General features: G+C 37.2%; 1 protein-coding gene across 12 annotated transcripts in view; it reads left to right on the top strand.

Moving 5' to 3' along the window:
• The window catches only part of HDAC9 (histone deacetylase 9), a 461,778-nt gene that overhangs the window by 321,285 nt on the left and 116,796 nt on the right, over positions 1-23,697 (top strand). For all 12 annotated transcript variants that reach the window (XM_048304071.1, XM_048303997.1, XM_048304050.1 and 9 more), the window contains 2 exons: positions 5,511-5,631; positions 11,042-11,091. In XM_048304071.1, the coding sequence (XP_048160028.1) occupies positions 5,511-5,631; positions 11,042-11,091 (171 nt within the window). The remainder of the gene's footprint in view (positions 1-5,510; positions 5,632-11,041; positions 11,092-23,697) is intronic.

Here is a 23,697-nt window from a genome sequence, read left to right as displayed (position 1 = left end):
TCTAACTAAAACAGTAGTCCCACAGGAGGGCTGCAGTCCCACTCCTTGTCTGAGAAGGAGTTTTATGATCAAAACTAGTTCACTCAGAGGTAGCTCAGGTTTTGTTATCTTGTACTGTACGTATCCTTGGGCACAGGCTTCTTTAGGGGGCCCTCTCTATTCTCATAACCTAACAAGAAACCCTTATGAAAATGAGCAACCTGCATCTATATGACCCTTGTTATCTCTAGCAGGGAGCTTTATGTGGTTTCTAAATCCTGTAGTGTGGATTAACTCCTCTCACACAGCTCAGGTCTTTGGTAATAGAGAGATGACTGGCTGAGTGTACAGAGAAGCGGTATCTCTAACTGGGCATGGGATGGTGAAAGTCATACTGGGCTGACACCATGCTCACTTCAGTTCACAGATTAATTAATGTAGACTAACCTAAGCTTAATGTATTGCCTTTATATATACCTGTATATATTACTCATACATACCCATTATTTCTAAAATACAACTTGCTAAAATCAAAACGAGGTTTGAATGGGGTATACAAGCTGTACAAAAGCTACAAAATAAAATGTGTCTGAGCCTGTTCTCTACCCCTGCAGCCAACTGGCATGGAAAGGCCCATGTTCATACTACCAGGAATGCTTCCTGGCCCATGCCAGTGACCAAACCATGTCTGGGAGTTGTTTGGGAGAGTGCTAGTTGCTGCTCAGCCAAACAGTGTGAAGGACCACTTTAGCAATTTAATAGTACAAATGATTGTGTTACTTTGCCTGGGAATGTTTCCTGGCACTGCTTAGTTTACTGCTGCAGACACAGCCAGGATGACTTGCTTTTCCAGACTATATTTTGTCTTTCTAGTCGTAGATATTTGTGCTCTAGAATTATTCAAACAACAGTTTAGAGGACTTCTGCTAGACAAAAAAATTAGTTATAACTTTCAGATTATTTTTTTAGTCATATTCTTCTTCCAAACAGATAGATTAATTCCCCCACTGGCTTCCTCAAGACAAAGAAGTACATTTAGACTATTGCCAGTCCTGGAGAGCCAGATTTGAGAGACCAGTGCCTGCCCTGAGTTCAGGGTAGGAGAGCAGAGTAATTCACACATATACACATCCACACACACACCCATAGTGAAATTTTTTATAGTCCTGGTATATATGTACTGGAAAAACAAAATTCAGGGACAACACTTTTGTATTAGTTTCAAAGTTTTATATATGTTTGCTGAAATGCCTGTTTGCTGTTTGTTAAAGGCTGACAGATGTAGAACAGACAGTTATCAAATGCAGACCGGGGCAGCTAAAAGATGCAAAGATTGGCATAAAAACATCCATTATCTTTCTTTTTTACACTTTTGCCTTGGTAAGAAGCAATGCCTATCTGCCCTACCTTTGGGACAATAAAAGGACTGAATTATGTTTTGGTAGGGGTGTCCACTTTCCACTTGTTCTAGGGAGAGGAAGTATTCACATAACTCCTTTGGGGCTGTAATTTGTGCACACATGACTGACATTAGGCTACAGTGATCAGCACTGTTTCAGAAAAGAAAAGAAGAATGTAGCCATGGTCCTGCTTTATGCCCCCACCTTCACGTCCTGTAGGGACTGTGGTCCATCAACATTTTTCTTTTTGGCCTAGAATTTGTTCTGAATTTTGGTAGTTTTCTGGATTAGGGCGGCATCTTACACCTCCTGCTGTCAACATCTCATGGACTGAAGGGGAGAGAAGGAAAGAATTTAAAGTTGAGTCTGCCAGATCACATAAAAGTAAATATTTGAAAAATTCCACTCTTTGAACCTCAATTTGCCACTGAAGATAAAATAACGCAGGAAAAGCAAGTCATTTTTTAAGAAAAAAAAAATCTTCAGTGTTTAACATATCCACGTTAGGCACTGGACGACCAGAACACATGAAGAGAATAAATGCATCTCTATGTGGGTACATGTGTGTCAGAGGCATGCTTGCAATTCCCACGTGGTGGAGAGAGAGCAAGAGATGTGAGTTTACTGACTGGCAAAAGACCTGTTACTGTGAGTAGTTTTGAAAACACGAAAGAATTGAGCAACTATGAGAAATCTCATGAAGTCAGGAAAAAATCTGATGTTGTTTACAAACTTGATAGTCTAAGGAATTCCAAACAAAAACCTTCAGTACAGGCAATGAACACATTACACTGAGAGACCCGAGTGAGAAATATTCCTTAACCTGTGTCACAATTCCTGTTAGTTTAGCAGAGAGAAACAGGCAGCATCACCTTTGTCTTCTTCAATCTCTGTCTGTACATGAGTTTACTCTGCTGAAAGTCTAACCTAAATCTTCAGGTTAATAGAGGTTTTCTGTGTGAAAATTTAATGGTCTCTTTTAAACAGACCAGACTTTGACCTTAAATTCTGTGCAAGGTGAAAACATTTTCCCGTTGTGGGGACAATGGATTTCTAGTTCTAGACTGATTTTTCAAAGCACCCAGGTGCAAGTATTTTGCTCTCCTGAGGTGTATAAATATTTCTGTTGATGAAGGAACTGCACATGTCAGAGGACAAAGCCAACACACAAATTGTCATACACATTCGAAAAGGATGAATTGCCTTCTACTAAGGATGTAGTAGATGGGTGGATGTATTATTCAAATTCTCTGGAATGAAACAAATACTGTTCACCTGTTCTCCTATGCTTTCTCCTTTTTTGTTGGCTTTATGCCAATTTTCTGTTACATTTTATGTTTTCAATACTACCATGGTCAATGAAAATTATGAAAGACACTTCCAAATAAAAAAAAAGATGTGTCTAAAAGTGTATGTGTAAAGTTATACAAATGCATATGTTCTGTTGTCTGATAACTCATCCTAGTGAGAGCCAAAAGGGATCACTTTGCATAACTGAAGTTACATGAGAGACTCTGGCAACAGACTTAAGACATATGCTTGTGTAGATCTGCTAAATCCTGACACCATTGTGTGAGAACTATTCTTAGAAATTATTACAGGTAATTTTTAATGCACTTTTTTCCTCTGTGCAGAGCCTTATATCGTTGGGATTGATATGCAGAGATACTGCAAGGATGAAAGGAACACTAAATGAGGAGACGGGAACGCAGAAACAGCACAGACATGTGCACTGTTTACCCTTCCCTTTCCTCCTGCCATCTACAGTGTAAATGTCCTTGCTGATGTAAGAGCTGCAGAAGCCACGGAGAAAGAGCAGCTCTGGGCTCTGCCAGCTCAGCTGATGGCTGCACTCCAAGGACCCTACTGGGGGGAGATGCCTGGAGTGGGGTGTCCTGTTCAGTGCTACTTGATTTCTGCACCCAACTGGTTTCTGCATAACCTGTTTCTACCCTAGGGAATTTGACTGGTTAGATTGGGTAGGAGGCAAGCTGCTGGCAAACCACTTTGGGACACCTCTTCCAGATCAGATATTGCAGAGTACCCCATTGTAAAAATAATGGCTAGCTGTGTGTCTTTTTATAGTTAAAGGGCTACGGCATCCAATTCAACAACACAAAAAAAGCCAGACAATTAACTCTCTTAAACATGTCCCAGAGTTTTTGTATACCTTGTAGAAAATATGTGACCAGAGAGTGAGCATTTTGCTCAAGGTTCTTCAGTGTGACCTTCATAAAATTCCTCTTTACTTTTCTTATACATTTATTTTATCTGTCCTAAAACCCAGGCTCCCTTCCCAGTTTTGCCATGGAGAATTGGGTATATACATTTTAAAGCACCTTGTTAGAAACATAGACCTTAATGAGAATGGATGAAGGAATAAATGTTACCAGTCACCTCACTTGTGAAGCAAAATATTTTATCTGACCCAGAAGAACCATTACAGAGTTTACTGACTCCATGAAGTAACATAATGTGCTGATTTTGATTGTGCAACTGTGTGTTAAAAGGATGTGAGTGCACTGCTACAAATTCTCATGTGAGACTGGGAGAGGCCTGAAGAAATTAGAGATGAAAAAGGGTTTATTAAGTCATTTAGTTCTTGGATCATTCCCTAAAATGTTCTTTCCACTGCTGTGTCTAGTCAAGTTTTAAACACTGCAAGAAATAGGGCTTCCACGATTTCCCTGAGGGGGAGCTTGTTCCACAGCCATCTAGCTCTAACTCTTAGGATATTTTTCCTGATTAGTCAGAAAAAATTCCCACTGCTTAACTCAATATAAATTGTGCATGGTTCTTCTGAACCCCCTATCCCCAGGCATCTTCTTTTTTTCTGACGTGCACATTCTCTTTAATATTCATAATACTGCTCTCTTTTCCTAGTGCAGAGGTCGGTGCTTTCCAATGTGTATGACAAAGTGTTGGATACAATAAGAATTACAATTTAACCTCCAACAAAACTAGAATTAAATGCATTTCTGTAACACGTAAATCAGTCTAATTGAAAATAGGGTAGTCTACTTAGATAACTGCTGTACCTGTGTATCTGTAGACCTTGAGAGTCAGACAGATCCAGCCTAAGCTGTGAGAGATTTTGGTGTTCACAAGGACCAGATCTGCAAATAGGGTCCAAGACCTTAAAATCAAGCTGTTTTCTCTTCCCTTCATCCAATATCAACCGGAAAGATGATCTCAGGTCCAGAACTTTGTTGACAGAGTTGCTTATTATGCCCAGTCCTGAACAAATCTGATTCATGTTGCTGTATCTGCAAAGGCTGTGCAGCACAAGCAGAGAAATAAATATTTTTATGACAAGATGTAACTCCAAATACATACAAGGAACAGATATGCTGAATAAGAAAATGTTAGTTTTATCTTTCCTTTCCTATCTTTCTTCCTTCCTAAACTGATTACATTTCAATGGATTTGTAGAAAGATGCCCCAGATTTTTTACATCTGGTTTTGGGGCAAACACAGGCTGGAGAAACAGTTAAAGAGACAAACTTCACTTACAAAAATGTAAGAAAGCAAGTGAGTCAGCATGTGTAACAGCAAAAATGATCCTGGGATATTGATCACACATTAAAAATTTAAAAACATACACAAATATGTTATTAAAGCATTTAAAGTTTAATTTTCTTTTTCTCCCTGTCTCTCCTCACTGTGATCATGTTCCTCCTACCAGCATAAATCACAAGTACTAGTAATGATGCAAAAAACATTAATCCTCATTCCAAAAACATCTGCAGCTTACAGGTGTGAATAAGTTTTTGCTCTCTAAATTAGATTTTTTCTAGCCAGATTTCTTACTTAAGAAATATTTCATCCTTTGGTTTGTATCTCTTAATATATTATGTAGAAAAGAGGCAGAATCTTTTCTTTCTCTTTTATGTGAAACCCTGTATTAAGATAACTCTCCTAAGACTTAAGTGAAGCACTTTGTGATAAAGCGCACACGCATTTGTTTTTCATATAGCATTACTTTAATAAACAAATCAGTGTCACATTCCTGCATGACGCAATTTCAACCCATTATTAATCATACTAAATGTTATTTCGGACCTTTACTTTTTTTCCCCCTCCCTAAATATTGTCAGTGGAATATTGTAGGCCTCTGCTGTTTTCTTTCAGCGCATTCGAGGTCGAAAAGCCAGTCTGGAGGAAATACAGCTGGTTCACTCTGAACATCATTCACTGCTGTATGGCACCAGCCCACTGAACAGACAGAAGCTGGACCCCAGGAAACTCCTAGGTCTGTACAGGCCTCTATTCTACTGAGAACAGCACATTCCAGCACTGTCATTAGTCATAGCTGGTGTCAGCTTAAAACACTTGGCAAGCAGTGTGACAAAAATTCACTTTTTCCAAATGCATTGCTATGTGGAAGGAGAATGTTACAATGGAAGCCAAATATAGATTAGCCAAATACACTGGCTGGAAAGCAGCGATACGAGTTTCTCCTCATTTGCTTCAAAAGTCATCAGTGTTAACCTTTTACTGTAGCTTGTTCTCCATTGGAGGTCAGTGGCAATTTTGAACACAGTTGGTTTTCTACCTCCTTGTATTTGATTCGAAACCAGGAATTTAAGATACACTTGCTTGTCAGAATTGCTTGTTTGCTGTTCTCATTTGCTTTATTTCAACCATTTCAGCCACTCTGACTGCAGATACTATGCCTAAGTTTTGCTAATAAGTGAGCTTTATTTTAATGCCTTTTTATTATGCAGTATATAACAGGATATAATATCTTTCTGAATAACAGGGGGAAAAACATATTTTAACGTATTAAATGCACCTATGGTTATACAGAATAGTCGAAAATGGACAGGTTTTTCATGTAAAATATCTTGATGCACAGCCAATGCTTGGTGTATGCCTTTTATAATACAAAAGTAGGGTTAAATTGACCTCTGCCATTAGCATGAGGTAGTGTTGCAGGAAGCAAGCCTACTTGTCAGAAACACACAAAAAACTAGCACATTTTGGAAATAATCTGTGACTGAAATCCTGCCTTTGTCCCAGCACACTGGATGCAACACTCTAATTCTCAGTTATTTTTATAACTCTTCTTCTAAGAAGTGGGGCTTTTCCTAAATGTAATCAAATCCAACCCAAACAAAAAATAACACTAGCCATCAAAAGAAATTGCTGCCACAATTCTAGTAATACATAGCAATTATTTTGCTTTGGAAACTTATGCTGTTTCTTCTGTAAGGCAGACTGTTGCTTCAGGAAGTCCTAAGATCATAATGTTATATAGGTTTATACATTTTCTTAGCCAAGGCAACATGAAAACTGAAAAATATTTACAGTACAATAGATTCTTAGGGGCTTGAATTTCTAAGAAAGAAATCCTCCTTTAAAAAAAAGGTGTTTCCAAGAAAGAGTTCTAAATTCCTGCATAATTAAAATTTGGAAACATTTTTATTTGTTTCAGCAGCATTGTAAAATTGTTCCTTTTTGAAACAGTCAAGCATTTCATTTAAATTTTCTTGGGTTAAATTAATTTCATTTTAATTTTCATGTTATTTAATATAACATACAGTGATATAAAATATCGTTCCAATTTTGGATCTCAGTGGTTGAGCAGCCTCTGGTATGCAGTGTGCAATTGCAGATACAAGGTTAAGAGGGAATGACCTAACTGTGTTTCTGCTGATGTACACAGAATGCAGAAAGCTTTGTTTATCCTATCTTAGAAAACCATTTCTTGGCCCACGGTTCCTTACTGCACATTCTTTGCCTTTTTTATTAGACGCTTAGTCCAAAACATTTATTCTCTAAGTTTATATCAAGATCACACTCTTAGAATATATTCTGAGTGTATCCTTGGCTCAATGCCCTTTTCTCTCTCTGTTTCTAGGATATTTTCTTCTTGCATCTCACATGGCCTTTTACCAAGACATAAGTCAGTAAAACACCCTTCCCAAATGCTTTTGCATGTGTCTGTTTTCTGGCTGGAAGCTCTAATCATTTGGGCTTCCAGACTCTTGGATAAAGGAACTTAAGTGTCTCTTACATTTTTCCAAAATATAGTGTGACTGCTCCTGATTTTGTTGTCCCCATTTCAGTGAGGTTGAACCTAACCATTCCCGACACCAAAATTAATGCCTTTGTATACTACAGAAATTCAAATTATATGTCCCAAAGGAGAAAAATCTAAAGAAAATGTTTCTCACAAAAAATATCATCAATAACCACATTTTCTCAGAAAATATTTATTTCAGTGCAAGTATATTATTTTTTCTAAAGAAATAGTTCCATCGAATGATGGCTTTGCATCCTAATGAAAAGTAGGACCTACTTTGTTTCTTTAATTGTCTACCCATCCAAAAATGAAAAATGCAGAGTCACCATTTGTCCTCCACTTATGCTCCAGAATAGTGTTTGTATTTCCTGTTCCTCTTCTGAAGAGTGCATCTGCTTTGTCTGAAGCACTTTTTTTTTTTTTTTTTTGCTAACAAGCAGCTTCTGTACCTCTCAAAAAGAAAAGAAACACCTGAAGAAATGAAATTTAAGTATGCCTCGGGCTAGTAATGTGCTGCTTGTCAATAAATGCTTAATTCAGTTTCCCTGTTCAAGAAAAAAAGCCTGTTCTGGAAGACTGCAGAACAGCATGACTGGAAACTACTGGAATCAATGAGACTTACACACAAATTCATCTATTCCTAATAGTTTACAAGTATTAACTTGCTTGAACTCTTGGCTTTATTTTCCCTGCATCGGGGTCTACAAATGCAGCTATTCCAAATGACCACTTCAACTTCTGCACTATTGTGTAGTTAAGTTTTGGACTGATGTATTTTACTGCGTGATAAGCAACTTGTTATGTTGCACTACCATTGTCTTGACACAAAGGAAACTGATCTGCAGACTAGGTATCACATCGCATTATGGCTTCACGTACCAGCATCCAACCTTACAAATCTCCTCATATAAATTCAAGGGCCAAACAGCAAACATTTATTACAAATATTTTTTCCTTTTTCTCAATCCAACTGTCATTAAGAAACTGTCACTCTAAGTCAAGTTTCCTACTATTAAAAGTTTGTAAAAGTGCGAAACACACTGTCAACACATCCGACAGTGAGTCAGTAATTAGAATGCAACTAAAAGATGCATCAGAAAGCATCCATGCAATTCCAATTTCAAATTAATGAAGAAATAAACACTTAGCTGAAATGGCTTTGCTCTTGAGGGATGATACTGAGAATAATCAGGTTAAAAAGTGAATACACTTTTTAATTTGTTTTTTTTTTATTTTCTTTTGAAAGTGAGTTTTCGTTCATAATTTTTCCTCATTTCATCAGACTCTTGGTCCCCAGTCATCAACCTCCCAAGCAGCTTCCTTGACTTCTGTAGGGGCCTGACCTTAGTCAGTGATGGGTGCCTCAGCACCTAATTTGACAAACTAGCTTCTACTGCCTTTGATATTCTAGAATACAAATCTTGGAACATTTCTAGCTCTATCAGTAAATGGTTGTACCAACTTCAAAGTGCTGCTGACTACTTCTGCCCTAGTGCTAAGTCAAAAATATTTGATTATTTAGAATTTGTCTTCTACCTTACTTGAAGTACCCCAATATCTTCTGGGACATCAACTTCAAACATCGTGGGAAATTCTCATTTCAATTCATTTTCAGAGTAGCTTTTTGCTATTGATTTTCATTTATGGCAAAGTATTGTGAGCCTTCCTTTTTCATGAGGCTAGCTAAGTGATGGTCTCAATTTCTCTTAGTCCAACATTTCCCCACTGTTCTTTTCATGAAATCTCAATGTTTTTCTTGTTCTTCAGAGTTTGGCAACTACTATTTTTCAAACCATCATGCAATAAGAAGCGAGTATTCCTGCAAGCCTCTTGATACACTGAAAAGGCTTACGTGCTTGTTTTCCCCAGTTTTCGTACTATCTTCTGATTTGATTTTAGTGTCTTCCTCACCATCTGCTTTTCTGTTTTTACTTTGTGTTTATTGTTTTTAATAGTGTTTACCAGGCACAATGTGCCAGGATGCAGAGAGATAAATGAGAATTCATCTGTTCCCTCTTATGTCCCAACTCTGCCACGGAATTTAAGAAAAAACGTCATTCAATAATCTATAAATGCGTTTTTTTATCTCAAATTACACCTTATATTTCCATTAATGTCTCCTGGCACTTTAGCAGCACTAATTTTTTTGTTATCTGCTCAAGACTTTTTCACCCTCCCCATAGTAAAAAGTGAAAAATTGGTCCCTGGATCTGCTCAGCAAGAAATCTGGAATCTCCTACTTGCACCTCTACTCTGACAATCTCCTGCAGCCAACATTTCCTTGCATGTCTGGGGCCATCAGGACTCACAGTATGAGAATACTCTGCATAGCTGCTGCACCTGCATTTCCCCTGGTAGCTCCACAGGAGGTTTTGTTTGGCTTCTCTCGCACACTGTGCAAACTGATCAAAGGCCTCTAGTCGGGTAAAAATGCATCTTGGATTTTACTCAAAGTGTAAAGCACTTTCTTCATCCCAGACCTTGCAGTCTGGTGTCTCCTACTTCAAAGATGATGGCTTATAATTGTCTTTGTGCATTTCATTGGCACCTGCTAAACATGAGTAACTGCAGCATTCGCCCCTTCCATAACAATGAGTGACTCCTCTAGGTAACTCAAGTGATTCACTATCTAATGTTTCCTCCAGATGGCAAAGTTACAAAGCCAGCTCTGTGATATGGCAGGGGAAAAGCTTATGTTCTCTCCCACAGCTGCCTTAGGATCAGATTACACACAGGGATAGGAACTGCATCAAATCCTGAGATCCTTACCCGGTTTTCATATTGTTGTTATCAAGATAAACAGTGAGTTTAGTAGTACCAGAAAAAAAAAAAAAGAAAGAAAGAGAAAAAAGAAAATATGAATGAATAAAATGTGAGTGTAAGTATTTAGATAAACCCTACCATATTAGCTAATGTATAGAGTAGAATTAGCTAGAAATTAAACTCTAAAGCCTATTAAGTTTTTGTTTCCTTTAGTATCATATATTTACTGAATAATACTGAAAAAAATAATGTTTCAAGTTATCTTTTCAAACTATTAATACAATCACTGATGTAAATGAAGAAAACAGTATTTTTACATAGATAAGAGAGACTAAGGCTGCAATTTTCAAAGGAGAAACTCTTTTGAAGGGAAAAAGCTAAGAAATTAGTTATCAGTTTCATGTAAACTTAATGTGGTTCCCTCTGTTGTCAGTGAAAAGAAACAGGTACTTCTCAAGCATAATTTATCCCATCAGTCATCTAGGCTGGGTGGAGGTGCCTGCCTCACTCCTCCGGCTGGAGAAGAAGCTGAGAGGAAGCTTAGACTAGCTGCTTATCAGCTACAGATATCAGGATGATTAGTCACCCTAGTTCAGAGTGATTTTCTGTGGAATTTTGATTGTTATATTCCTTTGAAACTGCTTAGCAGTCTTCAAATTTGTCACTGTTGCATAGTAGTACTTTAAACGTCCCATGGCTGATTTGATTTCTAGGTATTACGATTATTTTTTGTACTAGTATCTGGCATTGTCATAGTGATAATAATAATGAAATCTGAATTACTGTAAAGAGTAAGGAAATACTTTTCCAGTATTTAAATGTCTTTTTGATGAATGATGCTTATTGTTTCTTTTTTTTCTTTAATATATAGGAAACGTGTCTCAAAAACTCTTTTCCTTGTTGCCTTGTGGGGGACTTGGGGTAAGTAGATGTTTGCTTTTTCACAAAAGGGACAGCACACAACATATGTGTTCATTGGTTAATTCTCTAGCACTATCAGTTCAAAGTCTTCAGAAGCTGATAAAAAATGTAAAGATGAAACATGAACCGTTATTGCACTCTGTTTTCACAGACAGGGAAAACAGCACATTACAAGAGGCAAATGGAACAGTTAGGAACAAATTTTGTGGAAATGTGCCCATTTCCAGTTATCCCACTTTGGGTTTTTACATGAGCTCTTTCCTTGAGGAAAGTAACATGGGCACAATTGTTATAGCATAATAAGCTTTGGAGAAGTTGTTTTGTGTACTGCTGAAAAGTAAATATGGCTCCACACTTCTCTGAAAGGACAAAAAAGTTGCCAAAGCTAATATTTAGCATGAAAAGGGCTCACTAGCTGCTAGCCAATAACTTGGGTACTGTTAAAGTAATAAATTATGTGAGCATTTTTATGTCCTGTTTTGAAATGGATTGAAATGGATTCATCCTCAAAGACAAGCTCGTATTGGGACACAGGAGACACAAATCTGCAGAAAGAAATATGTTGCAACACTAGGTAAAAGAATAAAGCTAAATTATTGAAAACCATGTAGAATTTCTGATACTGGTATCACGCTCCTATTAAATTGTAGTGAAGATAATGCCAAGGAGAAATAATTTTTCACATATATGAATTTTTCACACAAAAGTATTTAATGGTTTTGGTCCAACTGGGTCCATTATTTACTGATGTCATCAATGTCAAAGTGAAATGATAATATTCTAGGTATCAGTGGTCTGGATGGCTGATGTATATTTTACTTCCCTTTTACTGTTTCTCAGTGAATTCTCTGAGTATCTCTCTGAATAGTCTGAGCAGACATAAAGGCATAATCTCTGGAGGTCAACTTCCAGTGCACCCTTATACAGATTTATTTACTTTTATTCTTCACAAAGCATAAACTCCATACCATACTACTATGTTTATATGACAGAAGAAATACTCATTTTGTAAGGTTTTAACACACACACACAAAAAAAAAAAGAAAAAAAGAAAAAAAAATGCATTTTAACCTTCAGTAATTTGTGATTTTTTGTGGATTTCTGAACTATGACTTAAGAAAAAAGGAATCAGGAAGTTGTAATCATTCCAGCTCCTTCACTGTGGGCTTAGCTTGCTGAAGATTCTGCCTAAAATTTGGAAGTTGGTGACTAGCAACTTGCCAATCTGGAAACTTGAGCATCATTTCTGTATGTGGTTCAGCCAACATTACACATTGATATGTAGACATGTGTGTGCATGTGCACCTCTGTAAACTACTGTGTGCACACATGCACACATATATGCACACACTGGTGTATGAAAAAGGTAATTTTTCACACTGGTGATGCAGAGAAAATTGAACAAAAATTTAATGAACTTCAGAAAGGATGTTCAGGCTTCTGAGTAAAAAGAAGATTATGTAAAATTGCTCGAAAAAATCTATTTGAGGGCTTTGGATAGCAAACAAGACCATGGCAGTCTTTGAAAGTAAAGGACACAATTTTTCTATGAAACAGGTCATTGTGGTATTAAGAAATCATGACCAGATATGTGCTTTGAAATCCTTCTACTAGTGACAGTATGTTTTCCATTCTAAAGCTAACACAAGTCAGAATTGCTCAGTATAGCTTCATTTTTTTAAGTATTTAAATTAATCTACACTTTTTTTTCCCCCCAGTCTGTGTGCTTTATTTCTTATTTAAATTCATGGAAATTGGATTAAAGAACATGTTGTAGAAATTGATCTTTTATTTATTTATTTTCTAGTTGGTTTGCCTTTCTATATGTTATTACTGTCAGGCTTGCTGTGGGGCTCTTTTAAAGGAATGGGTTATGACCTTTTTCAAGGTAAATAATCAGAGTAGGAGCTTTCTTTCAGTGATACTTAGCTGTCGATTGGTTAAGACGAGCTTTGGGAAAGGGAGCTGCTTCAAACTACGTGAAAAGCAATTCTTAAGGTTATTTTCAGAAATAATGGTGGAAAGAAACAAAAAATATTGCTACTTAGTAACTCTCAATTGAGAGGTATAAAGCAGTAATCAATGTAAAGCAGGAAGAGTAGTTCACGCAAAGATTTTAGGGAGGGATGGAAGAATTTAAATTTTTTTTGTTTGTTGTGTATTTTTTCTTCCATGCTTGCATCATTACTTGTTTGCTACAGAATATAATAAAACAGTGTTAAGAAAAAAATTCCATTCTTGCAGGAGACTTTATGACTGCCTTTGGAAGGAGGGCTTTCAGAGCTCTTTGACCCTATTGTCTTCTAACCATACGGGGACCTTGCTGGCTGTTACTATGCAGCTCTACTATTAAATAGATTAGTGGTTAGACTACTCATACAGGGGATGGGAAACCTAGGCTCAGTTCTCTCCACTCCCAGGCTGGATTTAATATCAGAGACCTCACGTCTTAGTGGGTGTTGCTACCACAAAAGAGAGCAAATATTATTTCTGGTTGGGGACCCTCACACCATGGTACTGTTGGAAAGAGCACCGGACAAGTAAGGCTTTATCCATAAGTAGGATAAAGCCCATGTACCTAAGGCTATGATCTACCTAGCATATATAATTATAAATACCGCCAAGTCCTAGTTCTGAGGCCCTGTTCCACAAACAGCTTATAAATTTGATGTGAAAGAATCACTGAACAGAATGAAAACTGCTCTTGGATCAAGGAATGGAAGCTAGGACTTCCCAAACACTGAAGACATGATCACTTGATGGGCTTTTATTGTTCACAAACAAAAGTCCAACTAACCTCTGTAACCCTGACTTCTATTCTATTATTGATTTTGTTATCTCTGTTCTAAAACTGCAGTTAACATCTGGGATCCTCTTCTTTGGACATTACTTACAGTTATAATAAAAGTTTGTTTCAAGAATTTTGAAAAGCAAACGAGGCAGTCTGTGTCCATAACCAATATTTTCTGATCCTTTTCCATCACGGCACTAAATCTTTTGTAGCAGTGAAAATAATGCATGTAAAACTACTGTTTACTCATTTCGTAAATTTTTCATCCATATGAATCTTCTTTTAAGTAGTGCTAGGGATTGATTATGTTAGAGTCATTGGTGAATATGGCTTAGTATATGTTAGTTTTTCAGAAGAAATCAAGCAATAAACTTTTTAGTTTTATAAGGAACTATATAAGTAATAATTAGGTCTCTTATCTAGGAGTAGAAATCTGTTTCACCTGTACTGTACAGCTAAACTGAACAGATCTCACAAAGAGAGGAAAAAAAAAGTCTAAACTAGCATCCTAAATTTGCACATAACAGGTTTTCTTTAAATGATGGTTGATTTTTTATCAGAGGACTATCCAAGGTCAGGAGTATAAAATCCACTGAAATATGGGATCTCCCTCCTGCAATAATGCTTTTTATTGTTTTTTTTTTTCAAGCTTAACCTTGTTCCAGAACCAACTGTTGTTAAAGAATTCTAATACCGGGGGGATGAAATTCTTTGTGTTGGAGAGAGACTAGCAGCTCTATGGCCAGCAGTTTTAATAAAAAGAGATGGTTTCTTGCAGCTGGTCAGAGGTTTGGAATGTGAAAAGTTTTCCAGGAGAGGTGGGTAGCTTACAGGTGAAGTGGCCAAATGGGGAGAATAATCACAAATTACATTTTGGTTCTGTGGATTGTCAGACTGCTCCACAATTTTTCATCTGTAAACGGCCACTAGAGCTATAACTGATCATTTGATCAATGTATCCATCTATTGCAATTCCTCTCCTGTTGTGCTGTGAAAATGACAATAAGAGAAGAAGAAATCTACATTTAATGGGAGTAAGTTTCATCTCCTTGTCTCAGTCTGTCACTAAAAATAGCGATTGTTTTCTTGCCTGTTTGACCTGCTGCTGTGTGAAGAAATCTTGAAGTCATTTCTCAGCCATATTTTTTTGTCTAGTTGATAGGCAAAAAACCCCACAAAAGCAAAGAAGAGCAGGCTTTTATGATAATGTCATCATCGGCTCCCAGCTTCAAACACTTCTGCGGCTTTTGAATTGTCATTTATAACTTGGAACTGAACCGACCCATAATTCCCTTGATGCATTTAGAGAAATTGATAACAGACTGCTTCTTTTATGGCTCAGAGGAGGCAACTCCAATCACATCACTATTGGCAGTCAATATTATTTTCTGACATGGTTGTAAAAGTATAAAGGGGCTTATGGCATTTGTTTAGATGAGGAATGGGCTCTCAAGCTGTGCTGGGGTTTATGGGTCCAGATTACTGAGAAGCAAAGGGAATATGATGTTTGCAAACAGGATATGATTTTATTTAAGTTTGGGTTTCATACGTTGTTCCCTGGGGATTGTCCTGCAGACAGAAGAGAATTTCACTTTTATCATATGAAATTGGGCAGTTATCCAATCCCCCCTGCTCTCCCCCCATCCTCCCCACCAAAGACACTGCTCCAAACCTGTAATGCGTAAAGTCAGACCTTTAAATTGCAAGAGGAGGAGCTGGGGGAGAACGCCACTCTGCAAGAAATCACACTTCAGAAGAATTAATGTTTAGTGAGCTGAACAGAGTGGCTCCTGGGCTAAATATTGAGCCATCTGAATGGGTGAGTGTGGCTTGTACATATTATGGAATCTCCGTTGCATTTCCTCTAAATTTGCTGTTACAGCAGTAAAACAGAGATGATGTTTCTGCTGGGATAAGCTGGTCTTTTTTCAAAAACTGAAGTGTAACTTAGATCTTCCATATCAGAAAACAATTTGGCCTTTAATTACCAAGAAAAGAAATTTATAGCTATAAAATCTCTCAACATATTTACAAAACTTAAAAAACATTAATATTCTCTGAATCTTAAATTTCTTCCTGCCATTCCTTGCTGTGGCAGCTGATGGTGCTACTTTCTGTCCTGACCACACAGGAAGAAAAGCAATAAGAAAGGCAAGATTTTACTAGTACACAGGTTTAGTAAGTCATCCAGGAAGCAAATTGGTTTTTCCTGCTTCTCATTCTTCCCTTGATCTTCTCAGTCTGTGCCCAGGAAGAATTTTCAGCCTTTACACATTATGACTCTTCATTCCTCTTATAAGAGCTAATGGTACCAACCTGGTTCCATTACCATGGTATAACAGTGTAAAAATCACGAAAATACTGGCAGTAGCATTGCCTTCTTGTAGCAAGTTTAGGTTCCAGGCTGCTTAGGTGTCTTTCCTTATATCTGCACACAAATGTGTCTGTAGAGAAATTAGACTGCCTACAGTCTGGGCACTCAAATGAACCACCACCTCCACACAGACATTAGAATTAACTTGTGTCTTCCCTCTATATTCCAGGCTGTACCAAAAATAGATATACTCTTCTCAACAAAAAGTATGTCTGTTTCCCAGGTTTGGGAAAGCAATCTGTAATTCCTAGAAGCTCATTTACTCAATATTAAGTCTTCCACTGTGAAATCATTAATATACCATGGTGCTAATATATTCACCTAATACTTTAAATTACTTACCTGACTCATTAACCTATTGAAATTTGCCAGTTACATTTTGGAACACACTGCAGAAGGCTTCTAGGAATGAAGGACTTACCCCCTAAGCCTGTCAGCTACACCATTCCTTAAGAAATACCAAGATTTATTCAAAACAACAAGCAGATTATACTTTAATTGACATATCTTGCAGACTATTTAGGACTCACAGTTACATGGTGTTGACTGTGATATTTTCTGCAGACGTCTACAAAATGTGTGATCAATAAGGCCACCCTGGTACCACCCCAAGGCAATTTAAGGCCACTGGGGATGGAACCAGAGCCAGAGTCAGAGGTTTGTCTAAAGAAAAAATAGTGAATTAAGATAAAATCTGCATATTCAATTAACTTTCAGTGCAGAACAACAGCTCTCTGAAGACTCCCTTGTCCAGCTTTATGTACTGGCGTTAGAAAGCCACAGGCATCACTAGAACAGGAGTGGTACTACCTAAGATCAGAAGAACTGACTGGAGGTGCTTGATTTCCTTTATTGACAGAGACTTGAAACAACTAAGTTTCAAATTTTAGGCACATTGATTTTAGAAAAAAAACCAAGTGTGATAAGGTGAATCTTGATGACCACAGCAGAAAACAGCCAGCCTTCCTTTACTGAGGTACACAGACTTCATCTCTGGTTCTGTAAAGTGCAAGTGGTCTCATCTCTGGGCAGGGAGGGAATGCCACATTTAGCATATCAACACCATGGCCACAAAAAAAGGAAAACATTTCTTCACATGTCAGGGCAGATATTTTGTCCCATTCTTGGCATTTTGTGGCACTGAGGTGGCCCTGTGCCATCTACCACAGAGCTTGATGTTTCGGTGAGAGGTGAAACTGTTCAGCTGAGAGACACAGTTCTTTGGTATTGCTGCAGGCACAATACAATGTTCTACAATAGTCCCAGAATGCTTTTACTTGCAGCAGGCAAGGACAGAAAGCTGAGGCATGGCAATCTGACAACTTGCCAAATACACAATTTGGTGCCTCACACAATTTTTTTCCCCTTTTAACAAAGGACATTTTTCCCTTGCTACTCAACCAGATTAAATTTTTAAACAAAGATACAGTGCACGGATCACAGAAAATTATTGGGAAGTTAATGAAAATTATAACAGGAAGTTAATGAACTACTGTAAAGTCAAATCTTTAAAGGTCTTACCTAATTTTCTGCATTTCCTAAAAACTATTGTGTTGCCAAAGACAAACATTATGCAAAGAAGCCTTCTTATTTGCCAGAATAGGAAACATTTTATATATATATATACACACATATATATATACATATACATATATATATAAATACTCACAGGTATGTTAAACATAAATAGTGGAAGAGTACCATATCCAATCTACTACTACTATTCACTCTGCCCAGACTTAATCACACACACACACACACAGATTTGATGGTAATTCTGTAATTAAAGAAGAATTCACATTTGCACTTTAAAAATGTATCATGTGCTTATCAACCGAATTTAACTCCAGGATGGACAGAAGAGCACTCTGAAGAGCAAATGTTCATGCATTGTTTATCTGAATAAACACCAGGTTCTAGTGTAGCCCCACAGTGGCCTCTAACATAACCTACATCCAGGCAAAAAGCTGAAATACTATGTTTTAATGTCTTCACCAGTAAATGATGAAACTTTTTAGAAATAAGGCTTGAATTTTGCACAAAGTTGCATTTTCTGTAACTGCATTCTGTAAATGCATTTCTGTATGCATTACAACCAACTATACATTGTTGTATCTCCTTGTCTACAAACTCCTGGAAGCTGGAAGATCAAACATAAGAAGGCAGTGGCACAAGCATTTTCACACACTAACCCATTAACTACTAAAACAAATGTCAAGTTAAATTAATAGAGTACTTAGGGCTAGGTCTGAAAGTGCAGTAACATTTTTTACAAGCATCTGGTGATATACGCCACATATCTGAGACTTGAATCTGGGCCTAAGTGTTTTATTTATGAGTTTTTTCTAAAAACAAGTACTAATCCACATCTAATCCATGCTATCCTCCCTCCATTCCCCCTACCAATGATCCACACATCACTGTTTCACTAAGGTTTTGAGATCCTTTACAGTGTCTAATGTATGCTTTATCAGACCTTGAGATTCTGGATGTCTGTCATAAAAGTTAGTTTAAGAGAAACCAAGTAAAACAATTTCTTTTTGAGATACTATTCTATTCAGGATTCAGCTTGACTTAGACTGATTTTTTATGCTTCTCATTTTGAATACAAAGCTATTTATTTTTCAATACAGACCTCACATATTTACTAGGTTTTTTACAAACTTTAAGATGAATTTTGTTTTTACAGAGAGGGGTCTGCATTTAAATCAGGGGATGACTACCAACATCAGTAACTCTGCTAGGCATTCAAAAATTAATTAATAATTAATTTTTTTACTGAATATTTTCTGAAAATTGGCTTTGATTGGCTTTTCATGTTACTTCACTATTGGCAGGCAAAACTTGAAAGACATTAAGTATTCTACATACAATTGGTTTGTGTATTGCCCACATTCCTTGTCCTTGAAGAAAGCCTGGAAAGAGGTTTTTGGAGTCAGTATTAATAGCCTTTAAAACTATTTTTAGAAGTCCTTTTCCATAAATATTATTACTGGTAAGTTCTCCTACTGGAATTATTCAAACACAGAAGTCAATGCAAGACTAAGGGAATACCATGGTTTTTGTTTAAGCAATGATTTGTGATGATCCTTTGAATTATTCAGCCTGCTGGAGCCTAAAGATCACATGCCCTTCACAATTTATTCGTAAACCACACTGGTAGGCAAGAAAATATGAAAAGCTGATATTCTGGGTACTCCTTATGGTAGGCATTTTAGATCAAAACAGCTGGAAATGCCTTTGACAGAAAAAATCTTTGATACAGCTGCAACAGCAGTAAAAATAAAGGAAGCTCACTGTACATATTTTTCCTAAAGCAGTACACTTTTACACACTTCCTGTATCTGGGATTTATGGAAAAGGCGCCAGCCATGCAAACCTTTTCTCCTTTGTTCCTGAACGAGTGACATGGCTGACAGGCCATTCATTAGAAGTTGTTCCTTGGAGATGATGAGTACACCTTCGCTTCTTTAGTCATGGTGAGATGAAACAGCAGCTGAGAAGCACGTTGAGGACCTTTTGCTTCCTAGTGGAAATCACAGAGGTGATGAATGATCACCAGGACATCTGTAAGAGTGGGAGGTGAGAGCTATGAGCGTGACACCTGGGAAGCCGCACTGCTCATGGTCAGAAGCAAAATACTCCAAACTTACGCGGTAGCATTAGCTGGCACCAACAGTGTCTAAGAATGACAGACTCCTTGCTGGAAGTGATACTGAAATGCCACACAATTTTTAGAAGCTGGAACACTTCAGAAAAATATTTAATTTCTGTTTTCAAGCCAGGAAATTAAAAAAACCCAGTGATAGAAACATGTTTGCTCTGGCATAAGTGAAAGAGTGTGAGACTCTGAATGCTTTTAAAGCTAAAACACAAGAATTTTCTCTGCAACACATAAGTTTTATTAAATTTCAGTATCACTGAGGATGTCAGTACTCTCCAGTATTATTTGTCAGATATTCTTAATCAGTTTGTTTACTGCATATAGCTACACTGTTGTTAGCTGACCAGATTTTATTTACTTCTCAGTATTATAACCACTTATGTCAAAGGATAGAATCTTTTAAACATAGTTGTTTTTCTAGATTTGTGTTGAAATGTATCCATCTGAAATGCACACTTAATTAACTTCCATCCAAGAAGATGCCTTTAAAGAAAGGGCAAAGAAGCCCTTCAAACTACTGTAAAGAACTGCTTGTTGTCCAGGATATTGGACACATAGAATACAAGGACTGCCATCAAAGGAGCATCACAGGTCAAAGTTTCCACGAACAAGTAGATGACAGATTGTATTTTTTTGACCTGAAAGTAGAGTATCTCTTGTGGGGACGTGTGATAATTCCAAGAGGACTGGTTTTGATTTTAATGATGGCAGTAATTGTGCAGAGTATCCAGAGCAGGATGAGCAATTCAGTGTATTTTTAATTCCTCCTAGGAGGAAAATCAGAATTCCACTGCATAAAATGGATTTACATTAAATCACAAGTTGTGTGTTTGTGGGTGGGGGGAGGGGTGGGCAGAGAAAGTTCTAGGATGCTTTGAATTCATCCCAAAGCAGCAGCTTGGGCTCTATTTTATATTGTCATATAGTTATCAGTGGGTATGTATTACAATAATTTAAGAAAGAGAAATAACTCAGACAGATGAATACATCATGCAGGGTGTAAAAAACTGAAAGGTTTGTCAGACTGTGAGCAGCATCTCTGGTCAGTAGAACTGTGATACAATGACCACTTGGCAGATCCCAGGAGGTTTCTGGAGACAAGAGGACTGAAATAAAAGATGAGGAATGAAGAGGTTTAGTAGCAGGGAAAGGGACAGGTAAAAAAACCTCAGTTATTATTTTAGAAATGCTTTAGCGTTATTATTCACACTCCTTTTTTTGCCCCTCTGAGGTAGGTTCGAGATAAATTCAAATAGCAGGAGAAGGAACATTTCCAGTTTTGTCAACTGCAGTGATTTCAGAAAGATCTTTAAGTAAGCAATCTCTCCCTCAGGTGTAGTGCCATATCCTTCCTCACTGCTTTCACACATTCCACAATCTGAGCACAGCATAAGGAGTTGGTAACTTTCAAACATTATAGTCAGTCTTCCTTAAAATGAAAATTTCCAGCCCAAAAGGGGTTACAGTAAAAGCTTTCTGTCTGTTGAAGTGTCTCTGCTGTAAGGCTTCTTCTTTCTTAGCTTGTTCTGAGTATGCTTAAAGTCTTCCTTGTGGAAGTGGCATTATCACACAGATACTTCTTACAGGAAGCATTAATATCAAGTTTTTTTGTAGTGCAAAGCAGAAAATTTCTGGACACAGGGCTTGAAATATAAGTTGCATTCAGTCGGGAGAAGTTACCCACATTTCTTTTCACTTAAGTCATTCCCTTCCTCTTTAATGCCTCCACATCCACTTCAGGGACAGGTAGCTTAATTTCTATCATCTGTAGCTTTGCAGAGTATTAGCTTTGCTACACATGCCAATGATTGAGCTATACTAGATGTGCTTGAAAAAGTCTGCAACCTACACTGCTCATTCAGGAAACTGGGAGTGAAGTAAATCCATATGTGTGTTAGAAAGTCAGTGTTCGGATAAGGCTCGTGCTCTCTGGCTCTTGGCGCTATCATGCACATTTCTTCTTTGAAGAGCTGTAGCAGTGATAGGATTTTTGATAATAAAATATGTAGTATTCTCATAGTTCAACACTGACATTTTGATGCTTTAAAAAAATTTTTTTTCATTTGTTTAAATTCAGAACATTCTTCTATCTTGACAATTTTTGAAGGACTCCTAAACAGAATATACAAAATTAAACAGAAAAAAGGCTAAGATTCTGTGTTAGAATTCAGCTACAAATGCTGCATTTTCTGTAAATTTTGTTTAACATTTTCTGAAAAACAATCCTAATCCAGATAGGTTTTGCACTGAATTCTTTGGCTGCTCCAAAGCACTTGAACAAAAATAACCTCTTATAAAATTCCATCTGACTTCGTCATAGTCTGTGATTCAGAAAGCATCACATTTGTCACAAATTCATGCATAGTCAGCATATAGATAGGCTGTCAGATATATGTGATATATACATGCAATAGAACCAGAAACCACAGTGTCTAATCCTATTCCCTTTACTTGTATAAAATCCAACCATTTCATCTCACAGGAATAAAGAAAAGCATATCAGTAGGATTTTAGAGCTGCATTTCATATACAGCCTGACAACTGGGCCAACTAGTAGCTGTAATTTTAATGGGTTTGCCATTTATACTACTGTATTTCAACAGCAATTTACAAAGTAAACATTAAGTAACACTAAAAGAAAATCTCTGTTTAAACACCTGAAACATTGAAGGAAATACATAGAATTAATAGAGATATAAAATGGAGTGAGATGGCATTTTCTAGTTGTTACAGCTAAAGGGTTGGCTGTGTGATGCAGGTTCTTCTAGGTTGTTCTTCATGAGATGTTCCTCATAAATTCAGTCTTAATTTTGCAAAAATATGAAATAGTGTTTGATACCTAAGTTTGTAATACTGTGCCTTTTCAGGGTAATTATTCATATATGTATGTTACATTTCTTGTATTATAGTAACTATGCATTAAAGTATGCAGCTTCAGTTAGCTACCCCTAGTTTTAAGAATTTACCACTCATTACATGTACCATGCCCAAGAGATTAGCTAAAATATCCTGAATTTCCTGCGTTCATTCAGGTGGTAATTTTTGAAAATTTCTCAGGAAACACTGTTCTGTTTCCTGATTGCCCATTTCTTCTACCAGTCCAGGTAAATTAAGGTTGCAGTCATTCAAGTGGTCTAAGGGAAATTTTTCAGTGGAAGATACTTGGTCTTATTGTCCCAGTTCAGTCTCCTCACACTCAGCTGAAAGCAGAAAATGATAAATGCTGTACCCTGGCCAATGCTCAGCGTTCAGCAGATGGAGAGACTGCAGTCTCATGTGTCAGAGCAGACAACTGTCTTAAGGGTGGGTACTCTCAAGCTGTGGTTACAATTTTAACTTAATCAGCCTTCCTGGAAATGAATCATAGTCCCTTTGAGGATGCAGGTTGCTCCTGCTCATGCCCTGGTGTATGAAGCAGCTGCCATTGAATCATTTTCATCAGCCACTCCTTCACGTTAACCTTAATTTGCTAGCCATAAAAATGGTAAGAAAGTACTCCCTCCCAGCCCTCTTGCTGATACTTCTTTATTTAAAATACTGCACAATATTTTTCAAACTTTATTATGGTTTGATTAAATTGACTTAACCAATGACCTCTACTTATTTATCTCCTGATTACCTGTAGAAATGAAATTTTTTTCACAGTTCCTTTAAAGCAATAGAGAGATAACTTGAAGGTCTGCCTAATGTTATATATGTCACTATATTTTTACTACTTGGTTTCTTTCTTGTTTCTTGGTAACTATTGATTAGTGTGCATCTTTTGGAAACCTACTT

Source organism: Corvus hawaiiensis, chromosome 1, assembly GCF_020740725.1.
Source record: "Corvus hawaiiensis isolate bCorHaw1 chromosome 1, bCorHaw1.pri.cur, whole genome shotgun sequence".
Lineage (NCBI taxonomy): Eukaryota > Metazoa > Chordata > Aves > Passeriformes > Corvidae > Corvus > Corvus hawaiiensis.
This window is presented reverse-complemented; position numbering and strand designations above follow the sequence as displayed.